Raw genomic sequence first — 27,749 nt, forward strand, 5'->3', positions numbered from 1 at the left:
AATATTTATGTTGGGGAGTATGGGTGTAATATTCCTGATGGGAGTATGAGTGTAATATTCCTGATGGGGGGGTATGGGTGTAATATTTATGTTGGGGAGTATGGGTGTAATATTCCTGATGGGAGTATGAGTGTAATATTCCTGATGGGGGGGTATGGGTGTAATATTTATGTTGGGGAGTATGGGTGTAATATTCCTGATGGGAGTATGAGTGTAATATTCCTGATGGGGGGGTATGGGTGTAATATTTATGTTGGGGAGTATGGGTGTAATATTCCTGATGGGGGTATGAGTGTAATATTCCTGATGGGGGGTTATGGGTGTAATATTTATGTTGGGGAGTATGGGTGTAATATTCCTGATGGGAGTATGAGTGTAATATTCCTGATGGGGGGGTATGGGTGTAATATTTATGTTGGGGAGTATGGGTGTAATATTCCTGATGGGAGTATGAGTGTAATATTCCTGATGGGCGTATGAGTGTAATATTCCTGATGGGCGTATGAGTGTAATATTCCTGATGGGGGGGTATGGGTGTAATATTCATGTTGGGGGGGGTATGGGTGTAATATTCCTGCTGGGGGGGTATGTGTGTAATATTCCTGCTGGGAGGGTGTCGGTGTAATATTCATGTTGGGTGGGTATGGGTGTAATATTCATGTTGGGGCTTGTCGGTGTAATATTCCTGATGGGGGGAGTATGAGTGTAATATTCCTGCTGGGGGGAGTATGGGTGTAATATTCATGTTGGGGGGGTATGGGTGTAATATTCATGTTGGGGGGGTATGGGTGTATTATTCATGTTGGGGGGACGTTTGTGCAGGAAGTTCTTGTCGTATGATGGGCACGGCGAGGATTTGGTCACACCTAGGTGTTCTGGATTCCCGAATCGGTGCAAAACGCAGCACACGCTTGCGATCCCTTTACTTTCAATATCATCCCAATCGAGGCGTGATTTTGCCGTGATTGTTGCCTGACGGCCTATCGGGAATAGGCGTCCCACAATTTTTTTGTGTGTGATTTGTCAGGTGACAATATTGTCCCATGATTGGGGTGCCATTGAAAATAACTGGATCACAATATGGAATCGCAGTAATTCCACCCACGATCCGGAAGGCCTAGGTGTGATCGCAGCCTAAGGCTCGGTTCACATAGGGGCGACTTGTCAGGCGACCTAGTCGCCTGACAAGTCGCCTCCCGTTCTGTGCTACGGAACCGTTCTAATAGGAGCGACGCAAGTCGCTCCGACTTAGAAAAAGGTTCCTGTACTACTTTGGGGGCGACTTGGGGCGACTTGCATAGACTTCTATACAGAAGTCGTTTTGCAAGTCGCCTCAGAAGTCGTTTGCAGGTCGCCTCGCTGAGGCGACCTGCAAGTCGTGCCGCCCCTGTGTGAACCGGCTCTAAGCGTCTTCTATCAGTTGCTGGGTTCACCTTCTATAGATTCTGGGGGAACATTTTCTTCCTCAAACATTCCACACATTCACTTCATTCTTCATTCCACCCTTGTATAGCGCTTTTCTCTCTGAGGACTCCAAGTATTGGAGAAGGCGTTGGCCGGGAATCGAACCCGGGTCAGCTGCTTGAAAGGCAGCTATGCTCACCACTGCACCACCAACGCAAGGTAGCATGTCTTTGTAGTGTGGGAGGAAACCGGAATACCCGGAGGAAACCCACGCAAGCACAGGGAGAACATGCAAACTCCATGCAGATAGTGTCCTGGTCAGGATTTGAACCATGGACCCCAGTACTACAAGACTAACCCCTAAGCCTCTGTGCTGCCTGTATGCGGCCTCTGTTCTCTAAGGCCCGCCCCCGCTGAGCGGAGTACATCAGTTCTGTCCACTCAAAGCGCCTCCAGAAGAAATCCAAATTTATCCTAAACTACAATCTATGTATATAACACTTAGGTCTTATTCACATGGAGGGTATGAATCTGTACCCCATGGGAGGGCCGTGTTTACCGGAATGGGGATGCACAGGTGTTCCCAGCATCCCGTGTAGGCAGTCCCATTGCTGTCAACTGGGGTGCAGTGGCTGTACCCAATGTGACATCTGTGTGGGTGCCGGTGCACGGCCCCGAACACACCCAGGGTGCGTCCGCGCAACTGCACCCGCATGGATGTCTTTTTTAGGGTAAACACAGCCCCCACACAGGGTACAGATTCATACACCCCGTGTAAGTGAGGCCTTGGACTTCTCCATAAAGGACCTCACAGGTGGGAAGAATTCTCATTTCTCCAGCAAATAAAGTCTAAATAAAGCTGGAAAGACTCCTCCCGCCTCTGAAGACAAAAAGAGTTCCAGAGGTGGGAAGACACGTGCCTCAAAAACATACCGGCCTCCAACCTCCCCTCATAGCCGGTCCAACACACGCCTCAAAAGCCTACCGGCCTTCAACCGCCCCTCATAGCCGGTCCAACACACGCCTCAAAAATCTTCTAGGAACAGCCAATTGTCTTGTCTGTCCAGCTACATTAATAGTTGGCAATTCAGAAGCTCCAAAAACGAAAATGGAGGGCTGATGGGAAGACCCTCCGGTTACTGGAGTGTCAGACACCATCAGTGTAGGGACCTGTGTTGGTACAGCTGTTCCTGGTACCTCGGAGGGTTCCTCAGACTTTTTATTAAGTCTTCTTCTAGGAACAGCCAATTGTCTTGCTTGTCCAAATGTAGATATTAAGCTTTAAGGTTAATCAAAAATATCACATTCTAAAGGAAAAGGTAGAACAAGGGGGAGGGGGGAGTATGGAAGAGGGAGAGAGGGAGGAAAGGAGGGGGGCGGGGTTGGAGAAAAAAGGGGGTGAGGGTTGGGGGGAACCCCTACACCCCTTCCTTTCCCCCAACCTCCCATCCCCCTCTTGTCCTCCCTCTCTCCCTCTTCCATTCTCCCCCTCCCCCTTCTTCTACCTTTCCCTTTAGAATGTGATATTTTTGATTAACCCTAAAGCTTCTGCAGAACCTGCAGAAAGGGAAATAGAGGGCTGATGGGAGGACCCTCCGATTACTGGCGTGGCAGCCGCCACCAGTGTAGGGACCTGTGTTGGTACAGTCGTACCTGATCCCTGGGAGGGTTCCTCAGACTTTTTGTTGAGTCTTCTTCTAGGAACAGCCAATTGTCTTACTTGTCCAAATGTAGATATTAAGCTTTAAGGTTGATCAAAAATATCTCATTCTAAAGGGAAAGGTAGAACAAAGGGGAGGGGGAGTATGGAAGAGGGAGAGAGGGAGGAAAGGATAGGGGATGGAGGGGTTGGAGGAAAGAAGGTGGGTGGGGCTTGGGGGGAGCCCCCCACACCCCTTTCTTTCCCCCAACTCCCCCTCTCTTTTCCTCCCTCTCTCCCTCTTCCTCATTGGTGCACATCAGTGAAGGAGAAAACAACATTTTATGACAAACTAAGAAAAAAGTTTTTTTGGTCAAAAATTGGGTCTTTTTTAGTTTGTTTAGCAAAAAATAACCCCTCCCCCTCCCCTCCCCTCCCCCTACACACACACATTTTAACTGCCACTTTCACTGCCAAATCTTTTTTTTTTTTTAAATTTCTCCCCCATATGTTACATTGTAAATCAAGGAAAATGTTTTTATTGTTGGTGTTATGGGGGGGTGAGGGGCACATTTTCTTAGAAGTGGCTCCCCATAATTTCTGGGTTATGGGGGTGGGTCTCACTGTTGCTATGGAGATAAAGGGTCTCACTGTTGCTATGGAGATAAAGGGTCTCACTGTTGCTGTGGAGATAAAGGGTCTCACTGTTGCTATGGAGATAAAAAGTCTCACTGTTGCTATGGAGATAAAGGGTCTCACTGTTGCTATGGAGATAAAGGGTCTCACTGTTGCTATGGAGATAAAGGGTCTCACTGTTGCTGTGGAGATAAAGGGTCTCACTGTTGCTGTGGAGATAAAGGGTCTCACTGTTGCTGTGGAGATAAAGGGTGTCACTGTTGCTGTGGAGATAAAGGGTCTCACTGTTGCTATGGAGATAAAAAGTCTCACTGTTGCTATGGAGATAAAGGGTCTCACTGTTGCTGTGGAGATAAAGGGTCTCACTGTTGCTGTGGAGATAAAGGGTGTCACTGTTGCTGTGGAGATAAAGGGTGTCACTGTTGCTATGGAGATAAAGGGTCTCACTGTTGCTGTGGAGATAAAGGGTGTCACTGTTGCTGTGGAGATAAAGGGTGTCACTGTTGCTGTGGAGATAAAGGGTCTCACTGTTGCTGTGGAGATAAAGGGTCTCACTGTTGCTATGGAGATAAAGGGTCTCACTGTTGCTATGGAGATAAAAAGTCTCACTGTTGCTATGGAGATAAAGGGTCTCACTGTTGCTATGGAGATAAAGGGTCTCACTGTTGCTATGGAGATAAAGGGTCTCACTGTTGCTGTGGAGATAAAGGGTCTCACTGTTGCTATGGAGATAAAGGGTGTCACTGTTGCTATGGAGATAAAGGGTGTCACTGTTGCTATGGAGATAAAAAGTCTCACTGTTGCTATGGAGATAAAGGGTCTCACTGTTGCTGTGGAGATAAAGGGTCTCACTGTTGCTGTGGAGATAAAGGGTCTCACTGTTGCTGTGGAGATAAAGGGTCTCACTGTTGCTGTGGAGATAAAGGGTGTCACTGTTGCTATGGAGATAAAGGGTCTCGCTGTGTAATTGTTGTCTCCACAGAGGGCCGTACAAGCCCAGAGGACGCTCCGCCACCAACAAACCTGTCCAGGGGATTGGCAGGAAAGCTGCAGGTATCGGGGGAGGGGAGGAGGTAGGCCATGTGATAATGATCAGTCCCCCAAGGAGCTTACAATCTAATCTCCCTAACTCACATTCATACACATACTAGGGGCCAATCTACCCCCCAGCATGTCTTTGTAGTGTGGGAGGAAACCCACGCAGGCGCAGGGAGAACATGCAAACTCCAGGCAGGGGGCGCTGTGGTTGGGAATTGAAGACCCCGGTGCTGCCAGGCAGAAGAGCCAAGCACTTCATTCCTGTAACTTGTGGTGGGACTGCAGCTTCTTGTTGTATGTTTCTGTAGAATGTAACATGTGGATGAAGCTGGACTGCTGGGAAGATCTTAGTCTGCCAAAGACAAGCCGTTCCTCATTGGACCGTTTTATATTTAATTGTCAGTGATTGGAGGATGTCATGTGGGCGGAGTTCTCAGAGATCTCACATCCAACATTTCAGGAATTTATTTCTTCTTTAAATCTAAAATATTTTTGTCAGTGAATTCTATACATTATATATAGATCTAGATCACATGATCTGTCTGGGGATCACGTGACCTCCCTCCCTCTGTCTACTAAATGTTTGTTATAATAAAGTTCATCCAAATAAAGAAATTGGAGGGCCTGTGCTTTAGCTCAGCGAAGCTGGCCCCCCTACAATCAGCACAAATAAAAACTCAAGTGTGTTTCTTTAGTGCTACGTTTGTGCTGTTTTGTGCCGTAAAAATTTACATTTGTGCTGCTTTTATTTTTAAGATATTAGCAATTGTTTTTTCCAGGCTATGACATCACCTAGCCCCCCTACAATGCCCAAATGACACAAAACTGGTCTCGTTGGTTAGTGCTACGTTTGTGCTGTTTTGTGCTGCTAACATTTCCGTTCTATCTTTTCTCGTTTTCTCGTTATTAATGATTTATTAAAGGTCACCAAAGGTCACTCAGCCCCCCTACAATGCCCAAATGACACGAAACTGGTCTCGTTGGTTAGTGCTACGTTTGTGCTGGATTGTGCTGCTAAAATTTTTATTTGTGCTGTTAGGGTTTTTAAGTTATAACAGTTTTTTTTTTTTTTTTCAAACCCCGCTCACTTTGCCCACCCTACAATCAGCACAAATAAAAACTCAAGTGTTTCTTTAGTGCTACATTTGTGCTGTTTTGTGCTGCTAAAATGTCTGTTCTACCTTTTATCGTTTTTGCGTTATTAATGATTTATTAAAGGTCACCAAAAGTCAGTCAGCCCCCCTACAACACCCAAATGACACGAAACTGGTCTCGTTGGTTAGTGCTATGTTTGTGCTGTTTTGTGCTGCTAAAAATTCTGTTCTATCTTTTATCGTTTTTGCGTTATTAATGATTTATTAAAGGTCACCAAAGGTCACTCAGCCCCCCAATAATGCCCAAATGACACAAATCTGGTCTCGTTGGTTAGTGCTACGTTTGTGCTGTTTTGTGCTGCTAAAATTTCCGTTCTATCTTTTATCATTTTCATGTTATTAATGATTTATTAAAGGTCACCAAAGGTCAGTCAGCCCCCCTACAATGCACAAATTACACGAAACTGGTCTCGTTGGTTAGTGCTACGTTTGTGCTGGTATGTGCTGCTAAAATTTTTATTTGTGCTGTTATGGTTTTTAAGTTATAACAGTTTTTTTTTTTTCAAACCCCACTCACTTTGCCCACCCTACAATCAGCACAAATAAAAACTCAAGTGTGTTTCTTTAGTGCTACATTTGTGCTGTTTTGTGCTGCTAAAATTTCCGTTCTACCTTTTATCGTTTTGTGTTATTAATTATTTATTAAAGGTCACCAAAGGTCAGTCAGCCCCCCTACAATGCCCAAATGACACAAAACTGGTCTCGTTGGTTAGTGCTACGTTTGTGCTGTTTTGTGCTGCTAACATTTCCGTTCTATCTATTATCGTTTTCTCGTTATTAATGATTTATTAAAGGTCACCAAAGGTCACTCAGCCCCCCTATAATGTCCAAATGACACAAAACTGGTCTCGTTGGTTAGTGCTACGTTTGTGCTGTTTTGTGCTGCTAACATTTCCGTTCTATCTATTATCGTTTTCTCGTTATTAATGATTTATTAAAGGTCACCAAAGGTCACTCAGCCCCCCTATAATGTCCAAATGACACAAAACTGGTCTCGTTGGTTAGTGCTACGTTTGTGCTGGTTTGTGCTGGTAAAATTTTTATTTGTGCTGTTATGGTTTTTAAGTTATAACATTTTTTTTTTTTTTTCAAACCCCACTCACTTTGCCCACCCTACAATCAGCACAAATAAAAACTCAAGTGTGTTTCTTTAGTGCTACATTTGTGCTGTTTTGTGCTGCTAAAATTTCTGTTCTACCTTTTATCGTTTTTGCGTTATTAATGATTTATTAAAGGTCACCGAAGGTCACTCAGCCCCCCTACAACATCCAAATGACACAAAACTTGTCTCGTTGGTTAGTGCTATGTTTGTGCTCTTTTGTGCTGCTAAAATTTCCGTTCTATTATTTATCGTTTTCGCGTTATTAATGATTTATTAAAGGTCACCAAAAGTCACTCAGCCCCCCTACGACACCCAAATGACACAAAACTGGTCTCGTTGGTTAGTGCCTCATTTGTGCTGGTTTGTGCTGCTAAAATTTTTATTTGTGCTGTTATGGTTTTTTAGTTATAACAGCTTGTTTTTATATTTGTGCTTTTTTGTGTCATAATAATAAAAATTTGTACTGCTTTTATTTTTAAGATAATAGCAATTTGTTTTTTCCAGATGATGACATCACCCCGCTCTCCTGTCACATACCTGGTTAGTGAGCTCCTGGTTAGAAAGCAGCCATGGGAGCACAGTGAGGTATGAGTGCCTGTGATCAGTCCAGTAGACTGCGTGGTGGAAGCAGTCAGCAGGTGGATGTGACGGCAGAACCAGCCGGTGGCAGATGAGCTGGCACTGAGCTTGGCTGGTGGCAGACTGTGGGGAAGCAGCTGGAAGCAGGAGACAGATGAGACCTTGCTGGGCTGAATGAGCTGTAGCAGGCTGGATGAGCAGGATGCAGGGTCAGATGAGCCGGATCCATAATGGTCAGGCAGATCAGGCATAGACGGCACACAACAGGATAATCGGGTCACAAACCAAGTCAGCAACAGGAGGTAGATCAGGCAAGAAGAGAAGGCAGAAGCAGAATCCAGAGACAAGCCAAGGTCAGGGCAGGTAGCAGTCAAACGGAGGTCAGGAGCAAGCTGGGTTAGGATCAGAGGTCAAACACAGGAATCAGGAATGAACACACAGAAGCAGCACACCAAATTGCAGCCTGTTTAAATAGTGTGTCTGGTGCCAGCATTGGTGACAGGCTCACGCTCATCTGCCCAGCCAGTTGCCAGTCTGCGCATGCGCATATGTATGTACAGGGAGACATCATTTGTGCTATGCGAAAGCCTTCCCTGACACCCCCTACAACAGCCAAACAAAATGAAAACGGGCTGGTTGGTTAGTGTCACGTTTGTGTTGGTTTGTGCCTATTTTCTTTCCATTCTATCTCCTTTTGTTTTTCAGTTATTGTTTGAACCCCCAAGTTATTCAGTTTTTTAATAAAGGTCACCAAAGGTTACCCAGCCCCCCTACAAGGGACAAAAGGCATGAGACTGGGCTGGTTGGTGCCTCCTTTGTGCTGGTTTGTGCTGTTTAAATATCAGTTCTACCGCTTTTTGTTTTTCAGTTATTTACTATTTATTAAAGGTCACCAAAGGTCACTCAGCCCCCCCTACACATGAAACTGGGTTGGTTGGTTAGAGCTGCGTTTGTGCTGTTAAAATTATTATGTGTGCTGCTTTGATTTCTTAATTATAAAAGTTTGTTTTTATTAGATCAAACCCCACCCACTTGGCATCCCATGTTATTAGATACTATATGGCCTCATGCACACGAGACGCTGTTAAACGCGTTAAATAGTAAATAACTGAAAAACAAAAAGTGGTAGAACTGATATTTAAACAGCACAAACCAGCACAAAGGAGGCACCAACCAGCCCAGTTTCATGCCCTTTGTCTCTTGTAGGGGGGGCTGGGTAACCTTTGGTGACCTTTAATAAATCAACAATAAATGAAAAACAAAAGGAGATAGAATGGAAAGAAAATAGGCACAAACCAACACAAACGTGACACTAACCAACCAGCCCATTTTCATTTTGCTTGGCTGTTGTAGGGGGTGTCAGGGAAGGCTTTTGCATAGCACAAATGATGTCTCCCTGTACATACATATGCGCATGCGCAGACTGGCAACTGGCTGGGCAGATGAGCGTGAGCCTGTCACCAATGCTGGCACCAGACACACTATTTAAACAGGCTGCAATTTGGTGTGCCGCTTCTGTGTGTTCATTCCTGATTCCTGTGTTTGACCTCTGATCCTAACCCAGCTTGCTCCTGACCTCCGTTTGACTGCTACCTGCCCTGACCTTGGCTTGTCTCTGGATTCTGCTTCTGCCTTCTCTTCTTGCCTGATCTACCTCCTGTTGCTGACTTGGTTTGTGACCTGATTATCCTGTTGCGTGCCGTCTATGCCTGATCTGCCTGACCATTATGGATCCGGCTCATCTGACCCTGCATCCTGCTCATTCAGCCCAGCAAGGTCTCATCTGTCTCCTGCTTCCAGCTGCTTCCCCACAGTCTGCCACCAGCCAAGCTCAGTGCCAGCTCATCTGCCACCGGCTGGTTCTGCCACCACATCCACCTGCTGACTGCTGCCACCACGCAGTCTACTGGACGGATCACAGGCACTCAGACCTCACTGTGCTCCCATGGCTGCTTTCTAACCAGGAGCTCACTAACTAGGTATGTGACAGGAGAGCGGGGTGATGTCATCATCTGGAAAAAACAAATTGCTATTATCTTAAAAATAAAAGCAGTACAAATTTTTATTATTATGACACAAAAAAAGCACAAATATAAAAACAAGCTGTTATAACTAAAAAACCATAACAGCACAAATAAAAATTTTAGCAGCACAAACCAGCACAAATGAGGCACTAACCAACGAGAAGTTTTGTGTCATTTGGGTGTCGTAGGGGGGCTGAGTGACTTTTTGGTGACCTTTAATAAATCATTAATAACGCGTAAACAATAAAAGATAGAACGGAAATTTTAGCAGCACAAAAGAGCACAAACATAGCACTAACCAACGAGACCAGTTTTGTGTCATTTGGGCATTGTAGGGGGGCTAGGTGATGTCATAGCCTGGAAAAAACAATTGCTAATATCTTAAAAATAAAAGCAGCACAAATGTAAATTTTTGCGGCACAAAACAGCACAAACGTAGCACTAAAGAAAGACCTTGAGTTTTTATTTGTGCTGATTGTAGGGGGGCCAGCTTCGCTGAGCTACGTGCTTCCTATGGGAAGTGTAGCAGACTCACTAACCCCGCCCACCTTACTGACAAGACTCCGCCCTCTAGACATTCAACACACCGCCCACATTATGAATATACAAAGAAGGCGGGGACACAAAGGCATTCCTGTCCCCAACTGACCAATCCGAGGAACACAAGCCGACCATGTGACCGGTCAGAGGGCGGAGTCCTCCCTGCTCACCTCGAGGAGGACGTCACTACATGGACAAAGAGGAACCCCGCCCACCGTTCTACGGAGACCCCGCCCTGCTATCGTACAACACACCACCCACAAGCCGCAAATGTTCTCCGTCTGCCTCTCCTAAATCCCCTCCCTCTTCCCCGCCCCTCACTATAGAAGACCCCGCCTCTTCTCACACGGAAGTCGTAGTTAAGATGTCCCCTACATGTTAGTAGCTGACTCCGCCCCTTCCGGTCTCGGTTGCTGTGGTGACGACGGGGGAGTCCTGAGATGGGAGATGACAGGAGGAGCGGGTGAGTCACGTGATTACCGGAGAGGGCGATACTCCTCCCCCCATCCGCCCCCCCCACTCCATCCCCTCTTCCCTCACTTCATCCCTTCCACACACCACTCCATCATCCCCTCCCCCACCGCCCCCCCACTCCATCCCCTCCCCCACTTCATCATCCCCCCCCCCTTTCCTCACCGTCCCCTCTCCCCCCCCCCCTTTCCTCACCGTCCCCTCTCCCCCCCCTCCTCACCGTCCCCTCTCTCCCCCCCTACCTCTCCCCCCCCTTTATTCACCGTCCCCTCTCTCCCCCCCCCCCTTTCCTCACCGTCCCCTCCCCCCCCCTTTCCTCACCGTCCCCTCTCCCCCCCCCTTTCCTCACCGTCCCCTCTCTCCCCCCCCCCCTTTCCTCACCGTCCCCTCTCCCCCCCCCCCTTTCCTCACGGTCCCCTCTCCCCCCCCCCTTCCTCACCGTCCCCCTCCTCACCGTCCCCTCTCCCCCCCCCCCTTCCTCACCGTCCCCCCCCCCCTTTCCTCACCGTCCCCTCTCCCCCCCCCCCCCCTTTCCTCACCGTCCCCTCTCCCCCCCCCCCTTCCTCGCCCCCCCCCTCCCTCCCCCCCCCCTTCCTCGCCGTCCCCTCTCCTCCCCCCCCTTTCCTCACCGTCCCCTCCCCCCCCCCCTTTCCTCACCGTCCCCCCCCCCCCCCCCTTTCCTCACCGTCCCCTCTCCCCCCCCCCCCCCCCCCCCCTTTCCTCACCGTCCCCTCTCCCCCCCCCCTTCCTCGCCCCCCCCTCTCCTCCCCCCCTTCCTCACCGTCCCCTCTCCCCCCCCCCTTTCCTCACCGTCCCCTCTCCCCCCCCCCTTTCCTCACGGTCCCCTCTCCCCCCCCCCCCTTTCCTCACCGTCCCCCTCCTCACCGTCCCCTCTCCCCCCCCCCCCTTCCTCACCGTCCCCCCCCCCTTTCCTCACCGTCCCTCCCCCCCCCCCCCCTTTCCTCACCGTCCCCCCCCCCTTTCCTCACCGTCCCCTCTCTCCCCCCCTACCTCCCCCCCCCTTTCCTCACCGTCCCCTCTCCCCCCCCCCCTTTCCTCACCGTCCCCTCTCCCCCCCCCTTCCTCTCCCCCCCTTTCCTCACCGTCCCCCTCCTCACCGTCCCCTCTCCTCCTCCCCCCCTACCTCTCTCCCCCTTTCCTCACCGTCACCTCTCCCCCCCCCCCCCCTTCCTCGCCGTCCCCTCCCCCCCCTTCCTCGCCGTCCCCTCTCCTCCCCCCCCTTTCCTCACCGTCCCCTCTCCCCCCCCCCCCCTCCTCACCGTCCCCTCTCTCCCCCCCTACCTCTCCCCCCCCCTTTCCTCACCGTCCCCTCTCTCCCCCCCCACCTCTCCCCCCCCTTTCCTCACCGTCCCCTCTCTCCCCCCCCCCCCCCTTCCTCACCGTCCCCTCTCCTCCCCCCCTTTCCTCACCGTCCCCTCTCCTCCCCCCCTTTCCTCACCGTCCCCCTCTCCCCCCCCCCCTTTCCTCACCGTCCCCTCTCCCCCCCCCTTTCCTCACCGTCCCCTCTCCCCCCCCCCCTTTCCTCACCGTCCCCTCTCCCCCCCCCCTTTCCTCACCGTCCCCTCTCTCCCCCCCTTTCCTCACCGTCCCCTCTCTCCCCCCCTTTCCTCACCGTCCCCTCTCTCCCCCCCCTTTCCTCACCGTCCCCTCTCTCCCCCCCTTTCCTCACCGTCCCCTCTACTCCCCCCCCCTTTCCTCACCGTCCCCTCCCCCCCCCCTTCCTCTCCCCCCCCTTCTCACCGTCCCCTCTCCTCCCCCCCCTTTCCTCACCGTCCCCTCCCCCCCCTTTCCTCACCGTCCCCTCTCCTCCCCCCCCTTTCCTCACCGTCCCCTCTCCTCCCCCCCCCCCCCCCCCTTTCCTCACCGTCCCCTCTCCTCCCCCCCCCCCCCCCCTTTCCTCACCGTCCCCTCTCCTCCCCCCTTTCCTCACCGTCCCCTCTCCCCCCCCCCTCCCCCCTTTCCTCACCGTCCCCTCTCCTCCCCCCCTTTCCTCACCGTCCCCTCTCCTCCCCCCCCCTTTCCTCACCGTCCCCCTCTCCTCCCCCCCCTTTCCTCACCGTCCCCTCTCCTCCCCCCCCTTTCCTCACCGTCCCCTCTCCTCCCCCCCCTTGCCTCACCGTCCCCTCTCCTCCCCCCCCTTTCCTCACCGTCCCCTCTCCTCCCCCCCCTTTCCTCACCGTCCCCTCCCCCCCCCCCCCCCTTTCCTCACCGTCCCCTCCCCCCCCCCCCCTTTCCTCACCGTCCCCTCCCCCCCCCCCCCCCTTTCCTCACCGTCCCCTCTCCCCCCCCCTTTCCTCACCGTCCCCTCTCCCCCCCCCCCCCCTTTCCTCACCGTCCCCTCTCCCCCCCCCCCCCTTTCCTCACCGTCCCCTCCCCCCCCCCCCCCTTTCCTCACCGTCCCCTCTCCCCCCCCCCCCTCCTCACCGTCCCCTCCCCCCCCCCTTCCTCACCGTCCCCTCTCCCCCCCCCCTTTCCTCGCCGTCCCCTCTCCCCCCCCCCTTCCTCGCCGTCCCTCTCCCCCCCCCCTTCCTCGCCGTCCCCTCTCCTCCCCCCCCTTTCCTCACCGTCCCCTCCTCCCCCCCCCCTTTCCTCACCGTCCCCTCTCCCCCCCCCTTTCCTCACCGTCCCCTCTCCCCCCCCCCCCTTTCCTCACCGTCCCCTCTCCCCCCCCCCCCTTTCCTCACCGTCCCCTCTCCCCCCCCCCCCTTCCTCACCGTCCCCTCTCCCCCCCCCCCCCTTCCTCGCCGTCCCCTCCCCCCCCCCCCCTTCCTCGCCGTCCCCTCCCCCCCCCCCCCTTCCTCGCCGTCCCCTCTCCTCCCCCCCCTTTCCCTCACCGTCCCCTCTCCCCCCCCCTTCCTCACCGTCCCCTCTCTCCCCCCCTACCTCTCCCCCCCTTTCCTCACCGTCCCCTCTCTCCCCCCCCTACCTCTCCCCCCCCTTTCCTCACCGTCCCCTCCCCCCCCCCTTTCCTCACCGTCCCCTCCCCCCCCCCCTTTCCTCACCGTCCCCTCCCCCCCCCCCCCTTTCCTCACCGTCCCCTCTCCCCCCCCCCTTTCCTCACGGTCCCCTCTCCCCCCCCCCCTTTCCTCACGGTCCCCTCTCCCCCCCCCCCCTTTCCTCACCGTCCCCTCTCCTCCCCCCCTTTCCTCACCGTCCCCTCTCCCCCCCCTTCCTCTCCCCCCCCTTTCCTCACCGTCCCCCTCCCCCCCCCCCCTTTCCTCACCGTCCCCTCCCCCCCCCTTTCCTCACCGTCCCCTCTCCTCCCCCCCTTTCCTCACCGTCCCCTCTCCCCCCCTTCCTCTCCCCCCCCCTTTCCTCACCGTCCCCTCTCCCCCCCCCCCCTTTCCTCACCGTCCCCTCTCCTCCCCCCCCCTTTCCTCACCGTCCCCTCTCCTCCCCCCCCTTTCCTCACCGTCCCCTCTCCCCCCCCCCCCCCCTTTCCTCACTGTCCCCTCTCCTCCCCCCCCCCCCTTTCCTCACCTGTCCCCTCTCCTCCCCCCCCCTTTCCTCACCGTCCCCTCTCCTCCCCCCCCCTTTCCTCACCGTCCCCTCTCCTCCCCCCCCCTTTCCTCACCGTCCCCTCTCCTCCCCCCCCCCTTTCCTCACCGTCCCCTCTCCTCCCCCCCCCCCCCCTTTCCTCACCGTCCCCTCTCCCCCCCCCCCCCCCCCCTTTCCTCACCGTCCCCTCTCCCCCCCCCCCCCCCTTTCCTCACCGTCCCCTCTCCCCCCCCCCCTTTCCTCACCGTCCCCTCTCCCCCCCCCCTTCCTCTCTCCCCCCCCCCTTCCTCTCTCCCCCCCCCCCTTCCTCTCTCCCCCCCCCCTTCCTCTCCCCCCCCCCTTTCCTCACCGTCCCCCTCCTCACCGTCCCCTCTCCCCCCCCTTCCTCACCGTCCCCCCCCCCCCTTTCCTCACCGTCCCCTCCCCTCTCCCCCCCCCCCCCCTTCCTCACCGTCCCCTCTCCCCCCCCCCCCTTCCTCGCCGTCCCCTCTCCTCCCCCCCCTTCCTCGCCGTCCCCTCTCCTCCCCCCCCTTTCCTCACCGTCCCCTCTCCCCCCCCCCTTCCTCACCGTCCCCTCTCTCCACCCTACCTCTCCCCCCCCCTTTCCTCACCGTCCCCTCTCCCCCCCCCCTTTCCTCACCGTCCCCTCTCTCCCCCCCTACCTCTCCCCCCCCCCTTTCCTCACCGTCCCCTCTCTCCCCCCCCCCCTTTCCTCACCGTCCCCTCTCTCCTCCCCCCCTTTCCTCACCGTCCCCTCTCCTCCCCCCCTTTCCTCACCGTCCCCTCTCCTCCCCCCCTTTCCTCACCGTCCCCTCTCCTCCCCCCCTTTCCTCACCGTCCCCCTCTCCTCCCCCCCCTTTCCTCACCGTCCCCTCTCCTCCCCCCCTTTCCTCACCGTCCCCTCTCCTCCCCCCCTTTCCTCACCGTCCCCTCTCCTCCCCCCCTTTCCTCACCGTCCCCTCTCCTCCCCCCCTTTCCTCACCGTCCCCTCTCCTCCCCCCCTTTCCTCACCGTCCCCTCTCCTCCCCCCCTTTCCTCACCGTCCCCTCTCCTCCCCCCCTTTCCTCACCGTCCCCTCTCCTCCCCCCCTTTCCTCACCGTCCCCTCTCCTCCCCCCCTTTCCTCACCGTCCCCTCTCCCCCCCCCCCCCCCCCCTTTCCTCACCGTCCCCTCTCCCCCCCCCCCCCCCCCTTTCCTCACCGTCCCCTCTCCCCCCCCCCTTCCTCTCCCCCCCTTTCCTCACCGTCCCCCTCCTCACCGTCCCCTCTCCCCCCCCTTCCTCACCGTCCCCCCCCTTTCCTCACCGTCCCCTCTCCTCCCCCCCTTTCCTCACCGTCCCCTCTCCTCCCCCCCTTTCCTCACCGTCCCCTCTCCTCCCCCCCTTTCCTCACCGTCCCCTCTCCTCCCCCCCCTTTCCTCACCGTCCCCTCTCCTCCCCCCCTTTCCTCACCGTCCCCTCTCCCCCCCCCCCCCCCTTTCCTCACCGTCCCCTCCCCCCCCCCCCCCCCCTTTCCTCACCGTCCCCTCTCCCCCCCCCCCTTCCTGTCCCCCCCCTTTCCTCACCGTCCCCCTCCTCACCGTCCCCTCTCCCCCCCCTTCCTCACCGTCCCCCCCCCTTCCTCACCGTCCCCTCTCCTCCCCCCCTACCTCTCTCCCCCTTTCCTCACCGTCCCCTCTCCCCCCCCCCCCCCCCCCCCCTCCTCGCCGTCCCCCTCTCCCCCCCCCTTCCTCGCCGTCCCCCTCTCCTCCCCCCCCTTTCCTCACCGTCCCCTCTCCTCCCCCCCCTTTCCTCACCGTCCCCTCTCCCCCCCCCCCCTTCCTCACCGTCCCCTCTCTCCCCCCCTACCTCTCTCCCCCCCCTTTCCTCACCGTCCCCTCTCTCCCCCCCACCTCTCCCCCCCCCCTTTCCTCACCGTCCCCTCTCCTCCCCCCCTTTCCTCACCGTCCCCTCTCCTCCCCCCCTTTCCTCACCGTCCCCTCTCCTCCCCCCCTTTCCTCACCGTCCCCTCTCCTCCCCCCCTTTCCTCACCGTCCCCTCTCCTCCCCCCCTTTCCTCACCGTCCCCCTCCCCCCCCTTTCCTCACCGTCCCCTCTCCTCCCCCCCCCCTTTCCTCACCGTCCCCTCTCCTCCCCCCCCCCCCTTTCCTCACCGTCTCCTCACCGTCCCCTCTCCCCCCCCCTCCCCCCCTTTCCTCACCGTCCCCTCTCCTCCCCCCCTTTCCTCACCGTCCCCTCTCCTCCCCCCCTTTCCTCACCGTCCCCTCTCCTCCCCCCCTTTCCTCACCGTCCCCTCTCCTCCCCCCCTTTCCTCACCGTCCCCTCTCCCCCCCCCCCTTTCCTCACCGTCCCCTCTCCCCCCCCCCCCTTTCCTCACCGTCCCCTCTCCCCCCCCCCCCTTTCCTCACCGTCCCCTCTCCTCACCCCCTTTCCTCACCGTCCCCTCTCCCCCCCCCCCTTTCCTCACCGTCCCCTCTCCCCCCCCCCCCCTTTCCTCACCGTCCCCTCTCCAGCCCCCCCCCCCGCCCTTTCCTCACCGTCCCCTCTCCCCCCCCCCCCCCCTTTCCTCACCGTCCCCTCTCCCCCCCCCCCCCCTTTCCCTCACCGTCCCCTCTCCCCCCCCCCCCTTTCCTCGCCGTCCCCTCTCCCCCCCCTTCCTCACCGTCCCCTCTCCCCTCCCCCCTTCCTCACCGTCCCCTCTCCCCCTCCCCCCTTTCCTCACCGTCCCCTCTCCCCCCCCCCCCCCCTTTCCTCACCGTCCCCTCTCCCCCCCCCCCCCCTTCCTCACCGTCCCCTCTCCCCCCCCCCCCCTTTCCTCGCCGTCCCCTCTCCCCCCCCCCTTTCCTCGCCGTCCCCTCTCCCCCCCCTTTCCTCGCCGTCCCCTCTCTCCCCCCCTACCTCTCCCCCCCCTTTCCTCACCGTCCCCTCTCTCCCCCCCTACCTCTCCCCCCCCCCCTTTCCTCACCGTCCCCTCTCTCCCCCCTACCTCTCCCCCCCCTTTCCTCACCGTCCCCTCTCCTCCCCCCCCTTTCCTCACCGTCCCCTCTCCCCCCCCCCCCCTTTCCTCACCGTCCCCTCTCCCCCCCCCCCTTTCCTCACCGTCCCCTCTACTCCCCCCCTTTCCTCACCGTCCCCTCCCCCCCCCCTCTCCTCACCGTCCCCTCCCCCCCCTCTCCTCACCGTCCCCTCCCCCCCCTTTCCTCACCGTCCCCTCCCCCCCCTTTCCTCACCGTCCCCTCTCCTCCCCCCCCCCCTTTCCTCACCGTCCCCTCTCCTCCCCCCCCCCTTTCCTCACCGTCCCCTCTCCTCCCCCCCCCTTTCCTCACCGTCCCCTCTCCTCCCCCCCCCTTTCCTCACCGTCCCCTCTCCTCCCCCCCTTTCCTCACCGTCCCCTCCCCCCCTTTCCTCACCGTCCCCTCCCCCCCTTTCCTCACCGTCCCCTCCCCCCCCTTTCCTCACCGTCCCCTCCCCCCCTTTCCTCACCGTCCCCTCTCCTCCCCCCCCCTTTCCTCGCCGTCCCCTCTCCCCCCCCCCTTTCCTCGCCGTCCCCTCTCCCCCCCCCCTTTCCTCGCCGTCCCCTCTCCCCCCCCCCTTCCTCGCCGTCCCCTCCCCCCCCCCCCCTTCCTCGCCGTCCCCTCTCCTCCCCCCCCTTTCCTCACCGTCCCCTCTCCCCCCCCCCCCCTTCCTCACCGTCCCCTCTCTCCCCCCCCCTACCTCTCCCCCCCCCCCCCCTTTCCTCACCGTCCCCTCTCTCCCCCCCCCCCCCCCCCCTTTCCTCACCGTCCCCTCTCCTCCCCCCCTTTCCTCACCGTCCCCTCTCCTCCCCCCCTTTCCTCACCGTCCCCTCTCCTCCCCCCCTTTCCTCACCGTCCCCTCTCCTCCCCCCCTTTCCTCACCGTCCCCTCTCCTCCCCCCCCTTTCCTCACCGTCCCCCTCTCCTCCCCCCTTTCCTCACCGTCCCCTCTCCTCCCCCCCCCCCCCCCCCCCCCTTTCCTCACCGTCCCCTCTCCTCCCCCCCCCCCTTCCTCACCGTCCCCTCTCCTCCCCCCCTTTCCTCACCGTCCCCTCTCCTCCCCCCCTTTCCTCACCGTCCCCTCTCCCCCCCCCCCTTTCCTCACCGTCCCCTCTCCCCCCCCCCCTTTCCTCACCGTCCCCTCTCCCCCCCCCCCCTTTCCTCACCGTCCCCTCTCCCCCCCCCCCCTTTCCTCACCGTCCCCTCTCCCCCCCCCCCCTTTCCTCACCGTCCCCTCTCCTCCCCCCCCTTTCCTCACCGTCCCCTCTCCTCCCCCCCCCTTTCCTCACCGTCCCTCTCCCCCCCCCCTTTCCTCACCGTCCCCTCTCCCCCCCCTTCCTCCCCCCCCCCCCTTCTCACCGTCCCCTCTCCTCCCCCCCCTTTCCTCACCGTCCCCTCCCCCCCCCCCTTCTCCTCACCGTCCCCTCTCCTCCCCCCCCCCCCCCCTTTCCCTCACCGTCCCCTCTCCTCCCCCCCTTTCCTCACCGTCCCCTCTCCTCCCCCCCTTTCCTCACCGTCCCCTCTCCTCCCCCCCTTTCCTCACCGTCCCCTCTCCTCCCCCCCTTCCTCACCGTCCCCTCTCCTCCCCCCCTTCCTCACCGTCCCCTCTCCTCCCCCCCTTTCCTCACCGTCCCCTCTCCTCCCCCCCCTTTCCTCACCGTCCCCTCTCCTCCCCCCCCCCTTTCCTCACCGTCCCCTCTCCTCCCCCCCTTTCCTCACCGTCCCCTCTCCCCCTCCCCCCTTTCCTCACCGTCCCCTCTCCCCCCCCCCCCTTTCCTCGCCGTCCCCTCTCCCCCCCCCCCTTTCCTCGCCGTCCCCTCTCCCCCCCCCCTTTCCTCGCCGTCCCCTCTCCCCCCCCTTTCCTCGCCGTCCCCCTCTCCCCCCCCCCCCCTTCCTCGCCGTCCCCCCCTTCCTCGCCGTCCCCCTCTCCTCCCCCCCCTTTCCTCACCGTCCCCTCTCTCCCCCCCTACCTCTCCCCCCCCTTTCCTCACCGTCCCCTCTCTCCCCCCTACCTCTCCCCCCCCTTTCCTCACCGTCCCCTCTCCCCTCTCCTCCCCCCCTTTCCTCACCGTCCCCTCTCCTCCCCCCCTTTCCTCACCGTCCCCTCTCCCTCCCCCCCTTTCCTCACCGTCCCCTCTCCCCCCCCCCCTTTCCTCACCGTCCCCTCTCCCCCCCCCCCCCTTTCCTCACCGTCCCCTCTCCCCCCCCCCCTTTCCTCACCGTCCCCTCTCCCCCCCCCTTTTCCTCACCGTCCCCTCTACTCCCCCCCTTTCCTCACCGTCCCCTCCCCCCCCCTTCCTCTCCCCCCCCCCCCCCCCTTCTCACCGTCCCCTCTCCTCCCCCCCCCCCCCCTTTCCTCACCGTCCCCTCCCCCCCCTTTCCTCACCGTCCCCTCTCCTCCCCCCCCCCCTTTCCTCACCGTCCCCTCTCCTCCCCCCCCCCCTTTCCTCACCGTCCCCTCTCCTCCCCCCCCCCTTTTCCTCACCGTCCCCTCTCCTCCCCCCCCCTTTCCTCACCGTCCCCTCTCCCCCCCCTTCCTCTCCCCCCCCCCCTTCTCACCGTCCCCTCTCCTCCCCCCCCCTTTCCTCACCGTCCCCTCTCCTCCCCCCCCTTTCCTCACCGTCCCCTCCCCCCCCCTTTCCTCACCGTCCCCTCTCCTCCCCCCCCCCTTTCCTCACCGTCCCCTCTCCTCCCCCCCCTTTCCTCACCGTCCCTTCTCCTCCCCCCCCTTTCCTCACCGTCCCCTCTCCTCCCCCCCTTTCCTCACCGTCCCCTCTCCCCCCCCCCCCCCCCTTTCCTCACCGTCCCCTCTCCCCCCCCCCCCCCTTTCCTCACCGTCCCCCTCTCCTCCCCCCCCCTTTCCTCACCGTCCCCTCTCCCCCCCCCCCTTTCCTCACCGTCCCCTCTCCCCCCCCCCTTTCCTCACCGTCCCCTCTCCCCCCCCTTCCTCTCCCCCCCCCCCCCTTCTCACCGTCCCCTCTCCTCCCCCCCTTTCCTCACCGTCCCCTCCCCCCCCCTTTCCTCACCGTCCCCTCTCCTCCCCCCCCCCCCCCCTTTCCTCACCGTCCCCTCTCCTCCCCCCCTTTCCTCACCGTCCCCTCTCTCCCCCCTCCTCACCGTCCCCTCTCCTCCCCCCCTTCCCCCCCTCCCACCGTCCCCTCTCCTCCCCCCCTTTCCTCACCGTCCCCTCTCCTCCCCCCCTTTCCTCACCGTCCCCTCTCCTCCCCCCCTTTCCTCACCGTCCCCTCTCCTCCCCCCCCTTTCCTCACCGTCCCCTCTCCTCCCCCCCTTTCCTCACCGTCCCCTCTCCCCTCTCCCCTCCCCCCTTTCCTCACCGTCCCCTCTCCCCTCCCCCCTTTCCTCACCGTCCCCTCTCCCCCCCCCCCTTTCCTCACCGTCCCCTCTCCCCCCCCCCCCCTTTCCTCACCGTCCCCTCTCCCCCCCCCCCCCTTTCCTCACCGTCCCCTCTCCCCCCCCCCCCCCCCTTTCCTCGCCGTCCCCTCTCCCCCCCCCCGCTTCCTCGCCGTCCCCCCCTTCCTCGCCGTCCCCTCTCCTCCCCCCCCTTTCCTCACCGTCCCCTCTCTCCCCCCCTACCTCTCCCCCCCCCTTTCCTCACCGTCCCCTCTCTCCCCCCTACCTCTCCCCCCCCCTTTCCTCACCGTCCCCTCTCTCCCCCCTACCTCTCCCCCCCCTTTCCTCACCGTCCCCTCTCTCCCCCCTACCTCTCCCCCCCCCTTTCCTCACCGTCCCCTCTCTCCCCCCCTACCTCTCCCCCCCCTTTCCTCACCGTCCCCTCTCTCCCCCCCCCCCCCCCCCCCCTTTCCTCACCGTCCCCTCTCCTCCCCCCCTTTCCTCACCGTCCCCTCTCCTCCCCCCCCTTTCCTCACCGTCCCCTCTCCTCCCCCCCTTTCCTCACCGTCCCCTCTCCCCCCCCCCCCTTTCCTCACCGTCCCCTCTCCCCCCCCCCTTTTCCTCACCGTCCCCTCTACTCCCCCCCTTTCCTCACCGTCCCCTCTCCTCCCCCCCCCTTTCCTCACCGTCCCCTCTCCTCCCCCCCCCCTTTCCTCACCGTCCCCCTCTCCTCCCCCCCCCTTTCCTCACCGTCCCCCCCCTCCCCCCTTTCCTCACCGTCCCCCCCTCCCCCCCTTTCCTCACCGTCCCCTCCCCCCCTTTCCTCACCGTCCCCTCTCCCCCCCCCTTCCTCTCCCCCCCCTTCCTCTCCCCCCCCTTCCTCTCCCCCCCCCTTCCTCACCGTCCCCTCTCCTCCCCCCCTTCCTCACCGTCCCCTCTCCTCCCCCCCCTTCCTCTCCTCCCCCCCTTTCCTCACCGTCCCCTCCCCCCCTTTCCTCACCGTCCCCTCTCCTCCCCCCCCCTTTCCTCACCGTCCCCTCTCCTCCCCCCCCCCCTTTCCTCACCGTCCCCTCTCCTCCCCCCCCCCCCCCCTTCCTCACCGTCCCCTCTCTCCCCCCCTACCTCTCCCCCCCCTTTCCTCACCGTCCCCTCTCTCCCCCCCTACCTCTCCTCCCCCCCTTTCCTCACCGTCCCCTCTCCTCCCCCCCCTTTCCTCACCGTCCCCTCTCCTCCCCCCCTTTCCTCACCGTCCCCTCTCCTCCCCCCCTTTCCTCACCGTCCCCTCTCCTCCCCCCCTTTCCTCACCGTCCCCTCTCCTCCCCCCCTTTCCTCACCGTCCCCTCTCCTCCCCCCCTTTCCTCACCGTCCCCTCTCCCCCCCCCCCCCCCTTTCCTCACCGTCCCCTCTACTCCCCCCCTTTCCTCACCGTCCCCTCTCCCCCCCCTTCCTCTCCCCCCCCTTTCCTCACCGTCCCCTCTCCTCCCCCCCTTTCCTCACCGTCCCCTCTCCCTCCCCCCCTTCCTCACCGTCCCCTCTCCTCCCCCCCTTCCTCACCGTCCCCTCCCCTCCCCCCCTTTCCTCACCATCCCCTCCCCCCCCTTTCCTCACCGTCCCCTCTCCCCCCCCCCCCCCTTCCTCACCGTCCCCTCTCTCCCCCCCTACCTCTCCCCCCCTTTCCTCACCGTCCCCTCTCTCCCCCCCCCCCTTTCCTCACCGTCCCCTCTCCTCCCCCCCTTTCCTCACCGTCCCCTCTCTCCCCCCCCCCTTCCTCACCGTCCCCTCTCCTCCCCCCCCTTTCCTCACCGTCCCCTCTCCTCCCCCCCTTTCCTCACCGTCTCCTCTCCTCCCCCCCTTTCCTCACCGTCCCCTCTCCTCCCCCCCTTTCCTCACCGTCCCCTCTCCTCCCCCCCTTTCCTCACCGTCCCCTCTCCTCCCCCGCTTTCCTCACCGTCCCCTCTCCCCCCCCCCCCCCCCTTTCCTCACCGTCCCCTCTTCCCCCCCCCCCCCTTTCCTCACCGTCCCCTCCCCCCCCCCCCTTTCCTCACCGTCCCCTCCCCTCTCCCCCCCCCCCTTTCCTCACCGTCCCCTCTCCCCCCCCCTTTCCTCACCGTCCCCTCCCCCCCCCTTCCTCACCGTCCCCTCTCCCCCCCCCCCCCCCCTTTCCTCACCGTCCCCTCTCCCCCTCTCCCCCCCCCCTTTCCTCACCGTCCCCTCTCCCCCTCTCCCCCCCCCCCTTCCTCACCGTCCCCTCTCCCCCTCTCCCCCCCCCTTTCCTCACCGTCCCCCTCTCCCCCTCTCCCCCCCCCCTTTCCTCACCGTCCCCTCTCCCCCCCCCCCCTTTCCTCACCGTCCCCTCTCCCCCCCCCCCCCCCTTTCCTCACCGTCCCCTCTCCCCCCCCCCCCCCCCCTTTCCTCACCGTCCCCTCCCCCCCCCCCCCCCCCCCTTTCCTCACCGTCCCCTCTCCCCCCCCTTCCTCACCGTCCCCTCTCCTCCCCCCCCTTTCCTCACCGTCCCCCTCTCCCCCCCCCCCCCCTTCCTCACCGTCCCCTCTCCCCCCCCTTCCTCACCGTCCCCTCTCCTCCCCCCCCTTTCCTCACCGTCCCCCCCCCCCCCCCTTTCCTCACCGTCCCCTCTCCTCCCCCCCCCCCCTTCCTCACCGTCCCCTCTCTCCCCCCCTACCTCTCCCCCCCCTTTCCTCACCGTCCCCTCTCTCCCCCCCTACCTCTCCCCCCCCTTCCTCACCGTCCCCTCTCCCCCCCCCCCCTTTCCTCACCGTCCCCTCTCCTCCCCACCTTTGCTCACCGTGTCCTCTCTCCCCCCCCCCCCCTTTCCTCACCGTCCCCTCTCCCCCCCCTTCCTCTCCCCCCCCCTTCCTCACCGTCCCCTCTCCTCCCCCCCTTCTCACCGTCCCCTCTCCTCCCCCCCTTCTCACCGTCCCCTCTCCTCCCCCCCCTTCTCACCGTCCCCTCTCCTCCCCCCCCTTCTCACCGTCCCCTCTCCTCCCCCCCTTCTCACCGTCCCCTCTCCTCCCCCCCTTCTCACCGTCCCCTCTCCTCCCCCCCTTTCCTCACCGTCCCCTCCCCCCCTTTCCTCACCGTCCCCTCTCCTCCCCCCCCCCTTCCTCACCGTCCCCTCTCCTCCCCCCCCCCCTTTCCTCACCGTCCCCTCTCCCCCCCCCCCCCTTTCCTCACTGTCCCCTCTCCCCCCCCCCCCCCCTTTCCTCACCGTCCCCTCTCCTCCCCCCCCTTTCCTCACCGTCCCCTCTCCTCCCCCCCCTTTCCTCACCGTCCCCTCTCCTCCCCCCCCTTTCCTCACCGTCCCCTCTCCCCCCCCCCCCCCCTTTCCTCACCGTCCCCTCTCCCCCCCCCTTTCCTCACCGTCCCCTCTCCCCCCCCCTCCCCCCCTCTCCCCCCCCCCCCCCCTCTTCCTCATGTCTCCTCCCCTTCCCGGCTCCTCCCTTCCTCCTTGTCTCCTCTCCTCCCTTCCTCCTTGTCTCCTCTCCTCCCTTCCTCCTTGTCTCCTCTCCTCCCTTCCTCCTTGTCTCCTCTCCTCCCTCCCTCCTTGTCTCCTCTCCTCCCTCCCTCCTCGTCTCCTCCCCTCCCCTCCCTCCTCTAGTCCCTCCCCCTTCAGTCTCCTCCTCCTCTGCTCTGTAATGTGGTGACATTTCTCTCTGCAGAGCTCCGGTCTGTAGAATGTTGTGTGGTTCCTCCTCCTGGGATCCGGCCTCTGCTGCGGACTCTGCATTCTTCACTATGAGGTCAGTTCACCATCCTCCCCCCTCCAGACAGATCTACCCCAACAATGAGACGCCCCTCCCACTGGGAGTGTCTGGAGTCTAGTATAAGAATTGTAGATGGTGAATGATTCTAACCAATGTCTTGTGTCCTTACAGATGAAGAATCACAGGCCCCACCCCTCTTCTCTCTCCTCCAATAGACATGTCACACCCCAGTGACATCAGATGTAAGAGGACAGCATTTAATGGTATTGCATGACTCCTCCCACTTCATTATGATTGGCTTTTTTTCTCCTGTCACCTGACTGGATCCACTGTGCTGACTCCTCTCGCCATCCTGTGACTCCTCCTTCCACTGCCACTAATTTCTGCTTCTCCTTTCATGCGGTTTCATCCGCTGTGCTGACTCCTCCCACCATCATGTGACCCCCCCCCCCCCTCTTTCCGGCATTACTAGATGGCAGACTGCGGATTGAGTCTGGGCTGTCCCACCATTTAGGATCCTTTTCTTCCCCCAATCATCAATCTGTATTCCCCACAGAGCTGACAGCGGGAGGCGGGACAGTTCTGGATGGAGGGCGGGAGCTGCCCAAGGTTACTAAGCAAGTGATTGGCTGCCTGGATGAAGGGCCTTGTAGCTCCCACCCTCCATCCAGACTCCCTTCCCCCCTCCCGCCCAGGACAATGTTCAGCTTTCAGCGCTGTCGCACTTTGAATGACAATTACACGGTCATACAACACTGTACACAGAGGACATTTATTCACAGAAATGGAACTTTCTCTTGGTGATAATCACCGCTGGGGGGTTATTTTTTCGAAAAGAAAACCAAAAAGAACGCCTTTTTTTTTTTTTTTTAAAGAAATTTTTCTTAGTTTGTTAGAAAATTTTGTAAATAAGTAAATTTTTTTTCCTTCACTGATGAGGAGGCAGTGATGGGCGGGGACTGATGAGGCAGTGATGGGCGGGGACTGATGAGGAGGCAGTGATGGGCGGGGACACAGCCGATCACATGGGTAAAGAGCCTAAACTGGGCGTTGTCATATGACGTCGTCCCACAACAAGATCCGCCCCACTCTTCTGTCATTTGTCTATATGAAGGGTGGGGGGAGGGCCCTGCTGAGGACTGTGATGGGCAGTGGGGGGGGTGGGGGACGCTGATGTGAGGAGGAGTTCAGATCTGTGCAGTTGGTGATATCGGGAATATCCGGATATCGGGTCATTTCATCATTACCTGTGAGAAACAGAGAAAGGAATCCCTGGTTTTATTTTTATTTTATATCTCTTACTCCCCTTTCTGGGCCCACTGTGCTGACACGCCCCCCTGTCATGTGATTCCTCCTCCCCCCCCGTCGTGTGATTTCTCCCCCCCCCCGTCGTGTGATTCCTGCCTCCCCCCCCCCCTCTGTCGTGTGATTCCTCCCCCCCCCCCTCTGTCGTGTGATTCCTCCCCCCCCCCCCCTGTCGTGTGATTCCTCCCCCCCCCCCCCCCCCCGTCGTGTGATTCCTCCATCTCTAATCATTATGGTCTCTTCTCTCAGGGTCCGCCGGATCTCCTCCGTGTTCTCCAGTTTTGTTGCAGAGGGCGGAGTCTCAGTATGATGTCATCGATGCAGCCCTTCCCCATCCATCAGGGGGCGCTCAGGCTCTCCTCGATGGGATGTACACGGAGTTATCACGCAGACACGGTGGCGCTCAGCAGCTGGTTCTCCTCACCCGCCAGCGCCATCTTCTGACCTTGACCCGTCAGTTTGTTGTCCATCAGATGAGCCTCATGAATTACATGAATAGCATGTGTGAGCTGATAGAGCAAAGTCCCCCGATACCCTCCCGCCTGTCCGCCATGTGTCTGAGGCTGCGGGACGTCACCTCTCAATGTGCGTTACTGCACAGAAGACTTCGGAGTGACCCCTGCCTGTACCCCATCCCATCCCCCTCCATGCAGGACGCCATCAGGAACATCCCCCGGTGTCCTGCTCCTCATGGCGGTTAAAGCCACCCTCCTTACAGAGCAGTTTATACTCCGCGTACTGTGCAGGGTGGCACAAGTCCCAGCCGAGGTGACCCCAGACCTGTGTCGGTCTCTTACATTGTACAACCAGGTGGTGGACGACTTATCCAAGCGAGGAAGACCTTTGGCAGAACTGCAGCCATTTTGTCTGAGCCGGACATTGGAGATATTGGCAGAAGAGAGAGGCGGAGTCCTGGCGGGAGAGATGTGCCGGATGTGGTCTCAGTGTGGTCTGGAAGACATGTTGATGAGAGAGATGGAGACCTACATGAAGCAAGCTACTAATCCTAGGCCATCCAGTAGTCAGCAGAAGAGTCAGGTGGTCCCAGGTCAGAGGTCACCTAGCAATCTGCGGGTCCTTGTCCAAGAGGACAGGAGTCAGGTGACCCTGGTTCTACAGAAAAGTCAGGAGGTCCCAGGTCAGAGGTCACTCAGCAATCTGGGGGTTGTTGTCCAGGAGGACAGGAGAGAGATGAAGTCCTACGTGAACCAAGCTACAGATCCTGCACTTAGGACATCCAGTAGTCTGCAGAAGAATCAGGTGGTCTCAGGTCAGAGGTCATCCAGCAATCTGGGGGTCCTCATCCAGGGGGACAGGAGTCAGGTGACCCCAGTTCTACAGATCCTGGTGGGCTTGGATCAGAAGATGTGGAATCAAGTCCCCAGTAGCTCAGAATCTGCTATATACAGTCAGTACTGTGCCCGTCTGTGGCCAGCCCTCCATTCCCATGTCTTCCATGCCCTCTGTCTGGGGATGAGGGGACCAAGTGCACTGCCAGCTCTGCCGTCACTTCCAGAGGGTGTGTGCGCGTCCGCTGTCCATGTACTGCGGGAAACCTTCAATTCAGGTATGGAGTGTACAGAACACGCCTCATATATGTACAGGCGTGTGTTTTATAGCAAGTCTGTCTGCTCATTACTAATGGTGGAGGTGGGCGGGTCTGTCTGCTCATTACTAATGGTGGAGGTGGGCGGGTCTGTCTGGTCATTACTAATGGGGGAGGTGGGTGGGTCTGTCTGGTCATTACTAATGGGGGAGGTGGGCGGGTCTGTCTGGTCATTACTAATGGGGGAGGTGGGCGGGTCTGTCTGGTCATTACTAATGGGGGAGGTGGGCGGGTCTGGTCATTACTAATGGTGGAGGTGGGCGAGTCTGTCTGGTCATTACTAATGGGGGAGGTGGGCGGGTCTATCTGGTCATTACTAATGGGGGAGGTGGGCGGGTCTGGTCATTACTAATGGGGAGGTGGGCGAGTCTGTCTGGTCATTACTAATGGTGGAGGTGGGCGAGTCTGTCTGGTCATTACTAATGGGGGAGGTGGGCGGGTCTGGTCATTACTAATGGGGGAGGTGGGCGAGTCTGTCTGGTCATTACTAATGGGGGAGGTGGGCGAGTCTGTCTGGTCATCACAAATGGTGGAGGTGGGCGGGTCTGTCTGGTCTTTACTAATGGTGGAGGTGGGCGGGTCTGTCTGGTCATTACTAATGGGGGAGGTGGGCGGGTCTGTCTGGTCATTACTAATGGGGGAGGTGGGC

General features: G+C 59.8%; 1 protein-coding gene and 1 non-coding gene across 2 annotated transcripts in view; one reads left to right on the forward strand and one right to left on the reverse strand.

Moving 5' to 3' along the window:
* Positions 1–1,548: 1,548 nt before the first annotated feature.
* On the reverse strand, positions 1,549–1,620 carry TRNAE-UUC (transfer RNA glutamic acid (anticodon UUC)). Its single transcript has one exon. It is a non-coding gene; the product is annotated as a tRNA-Glu (tRNA).
* An 8,801-nt stretch (positions 1,621–10,421) lies between these two features.
* CCDC142 (coiled-coil domain containing 142) overlaps positions 10,422–27,749 on the forward strand; it is a 27,008-nt gene continuing 9,680 nt past the window's right edge. Inside the window, 5 exon segments of the mRNA XM_073612195.1 lie at positions 10,422–10,579; positions 24,145–24,225; positions 24,361–24,452; positions 25,744–26,165; positions 26,167–27,061. Coding sequence (XP_073468296.1) covers positions 24,407–24,452; positions 25,744–26,165; positions 26,167–27,061 — 1,363 coding nt within the window. The 5' untranslated portion in view covers positions 10,422–10,579; positions 24,145–24,225; positions 24,361–24,406.

The sequence above is a fragment of the Aquarana catesbeiana genome, linkage group LG01 (genome assembly GCF_042186555.1).
Source record: "Aquarana catesbeiana isolate 2022-GZ linkage group LG01, ASM4218655v1, whole genome shotgun sequence".
NCBI classification, from domain to species: domain Eukaryota; kingdom Metazoa; phylum Chordata; class Amphibia; order Anura; family Ranidae; genus Aquarana; species Aquarana catesbeiana.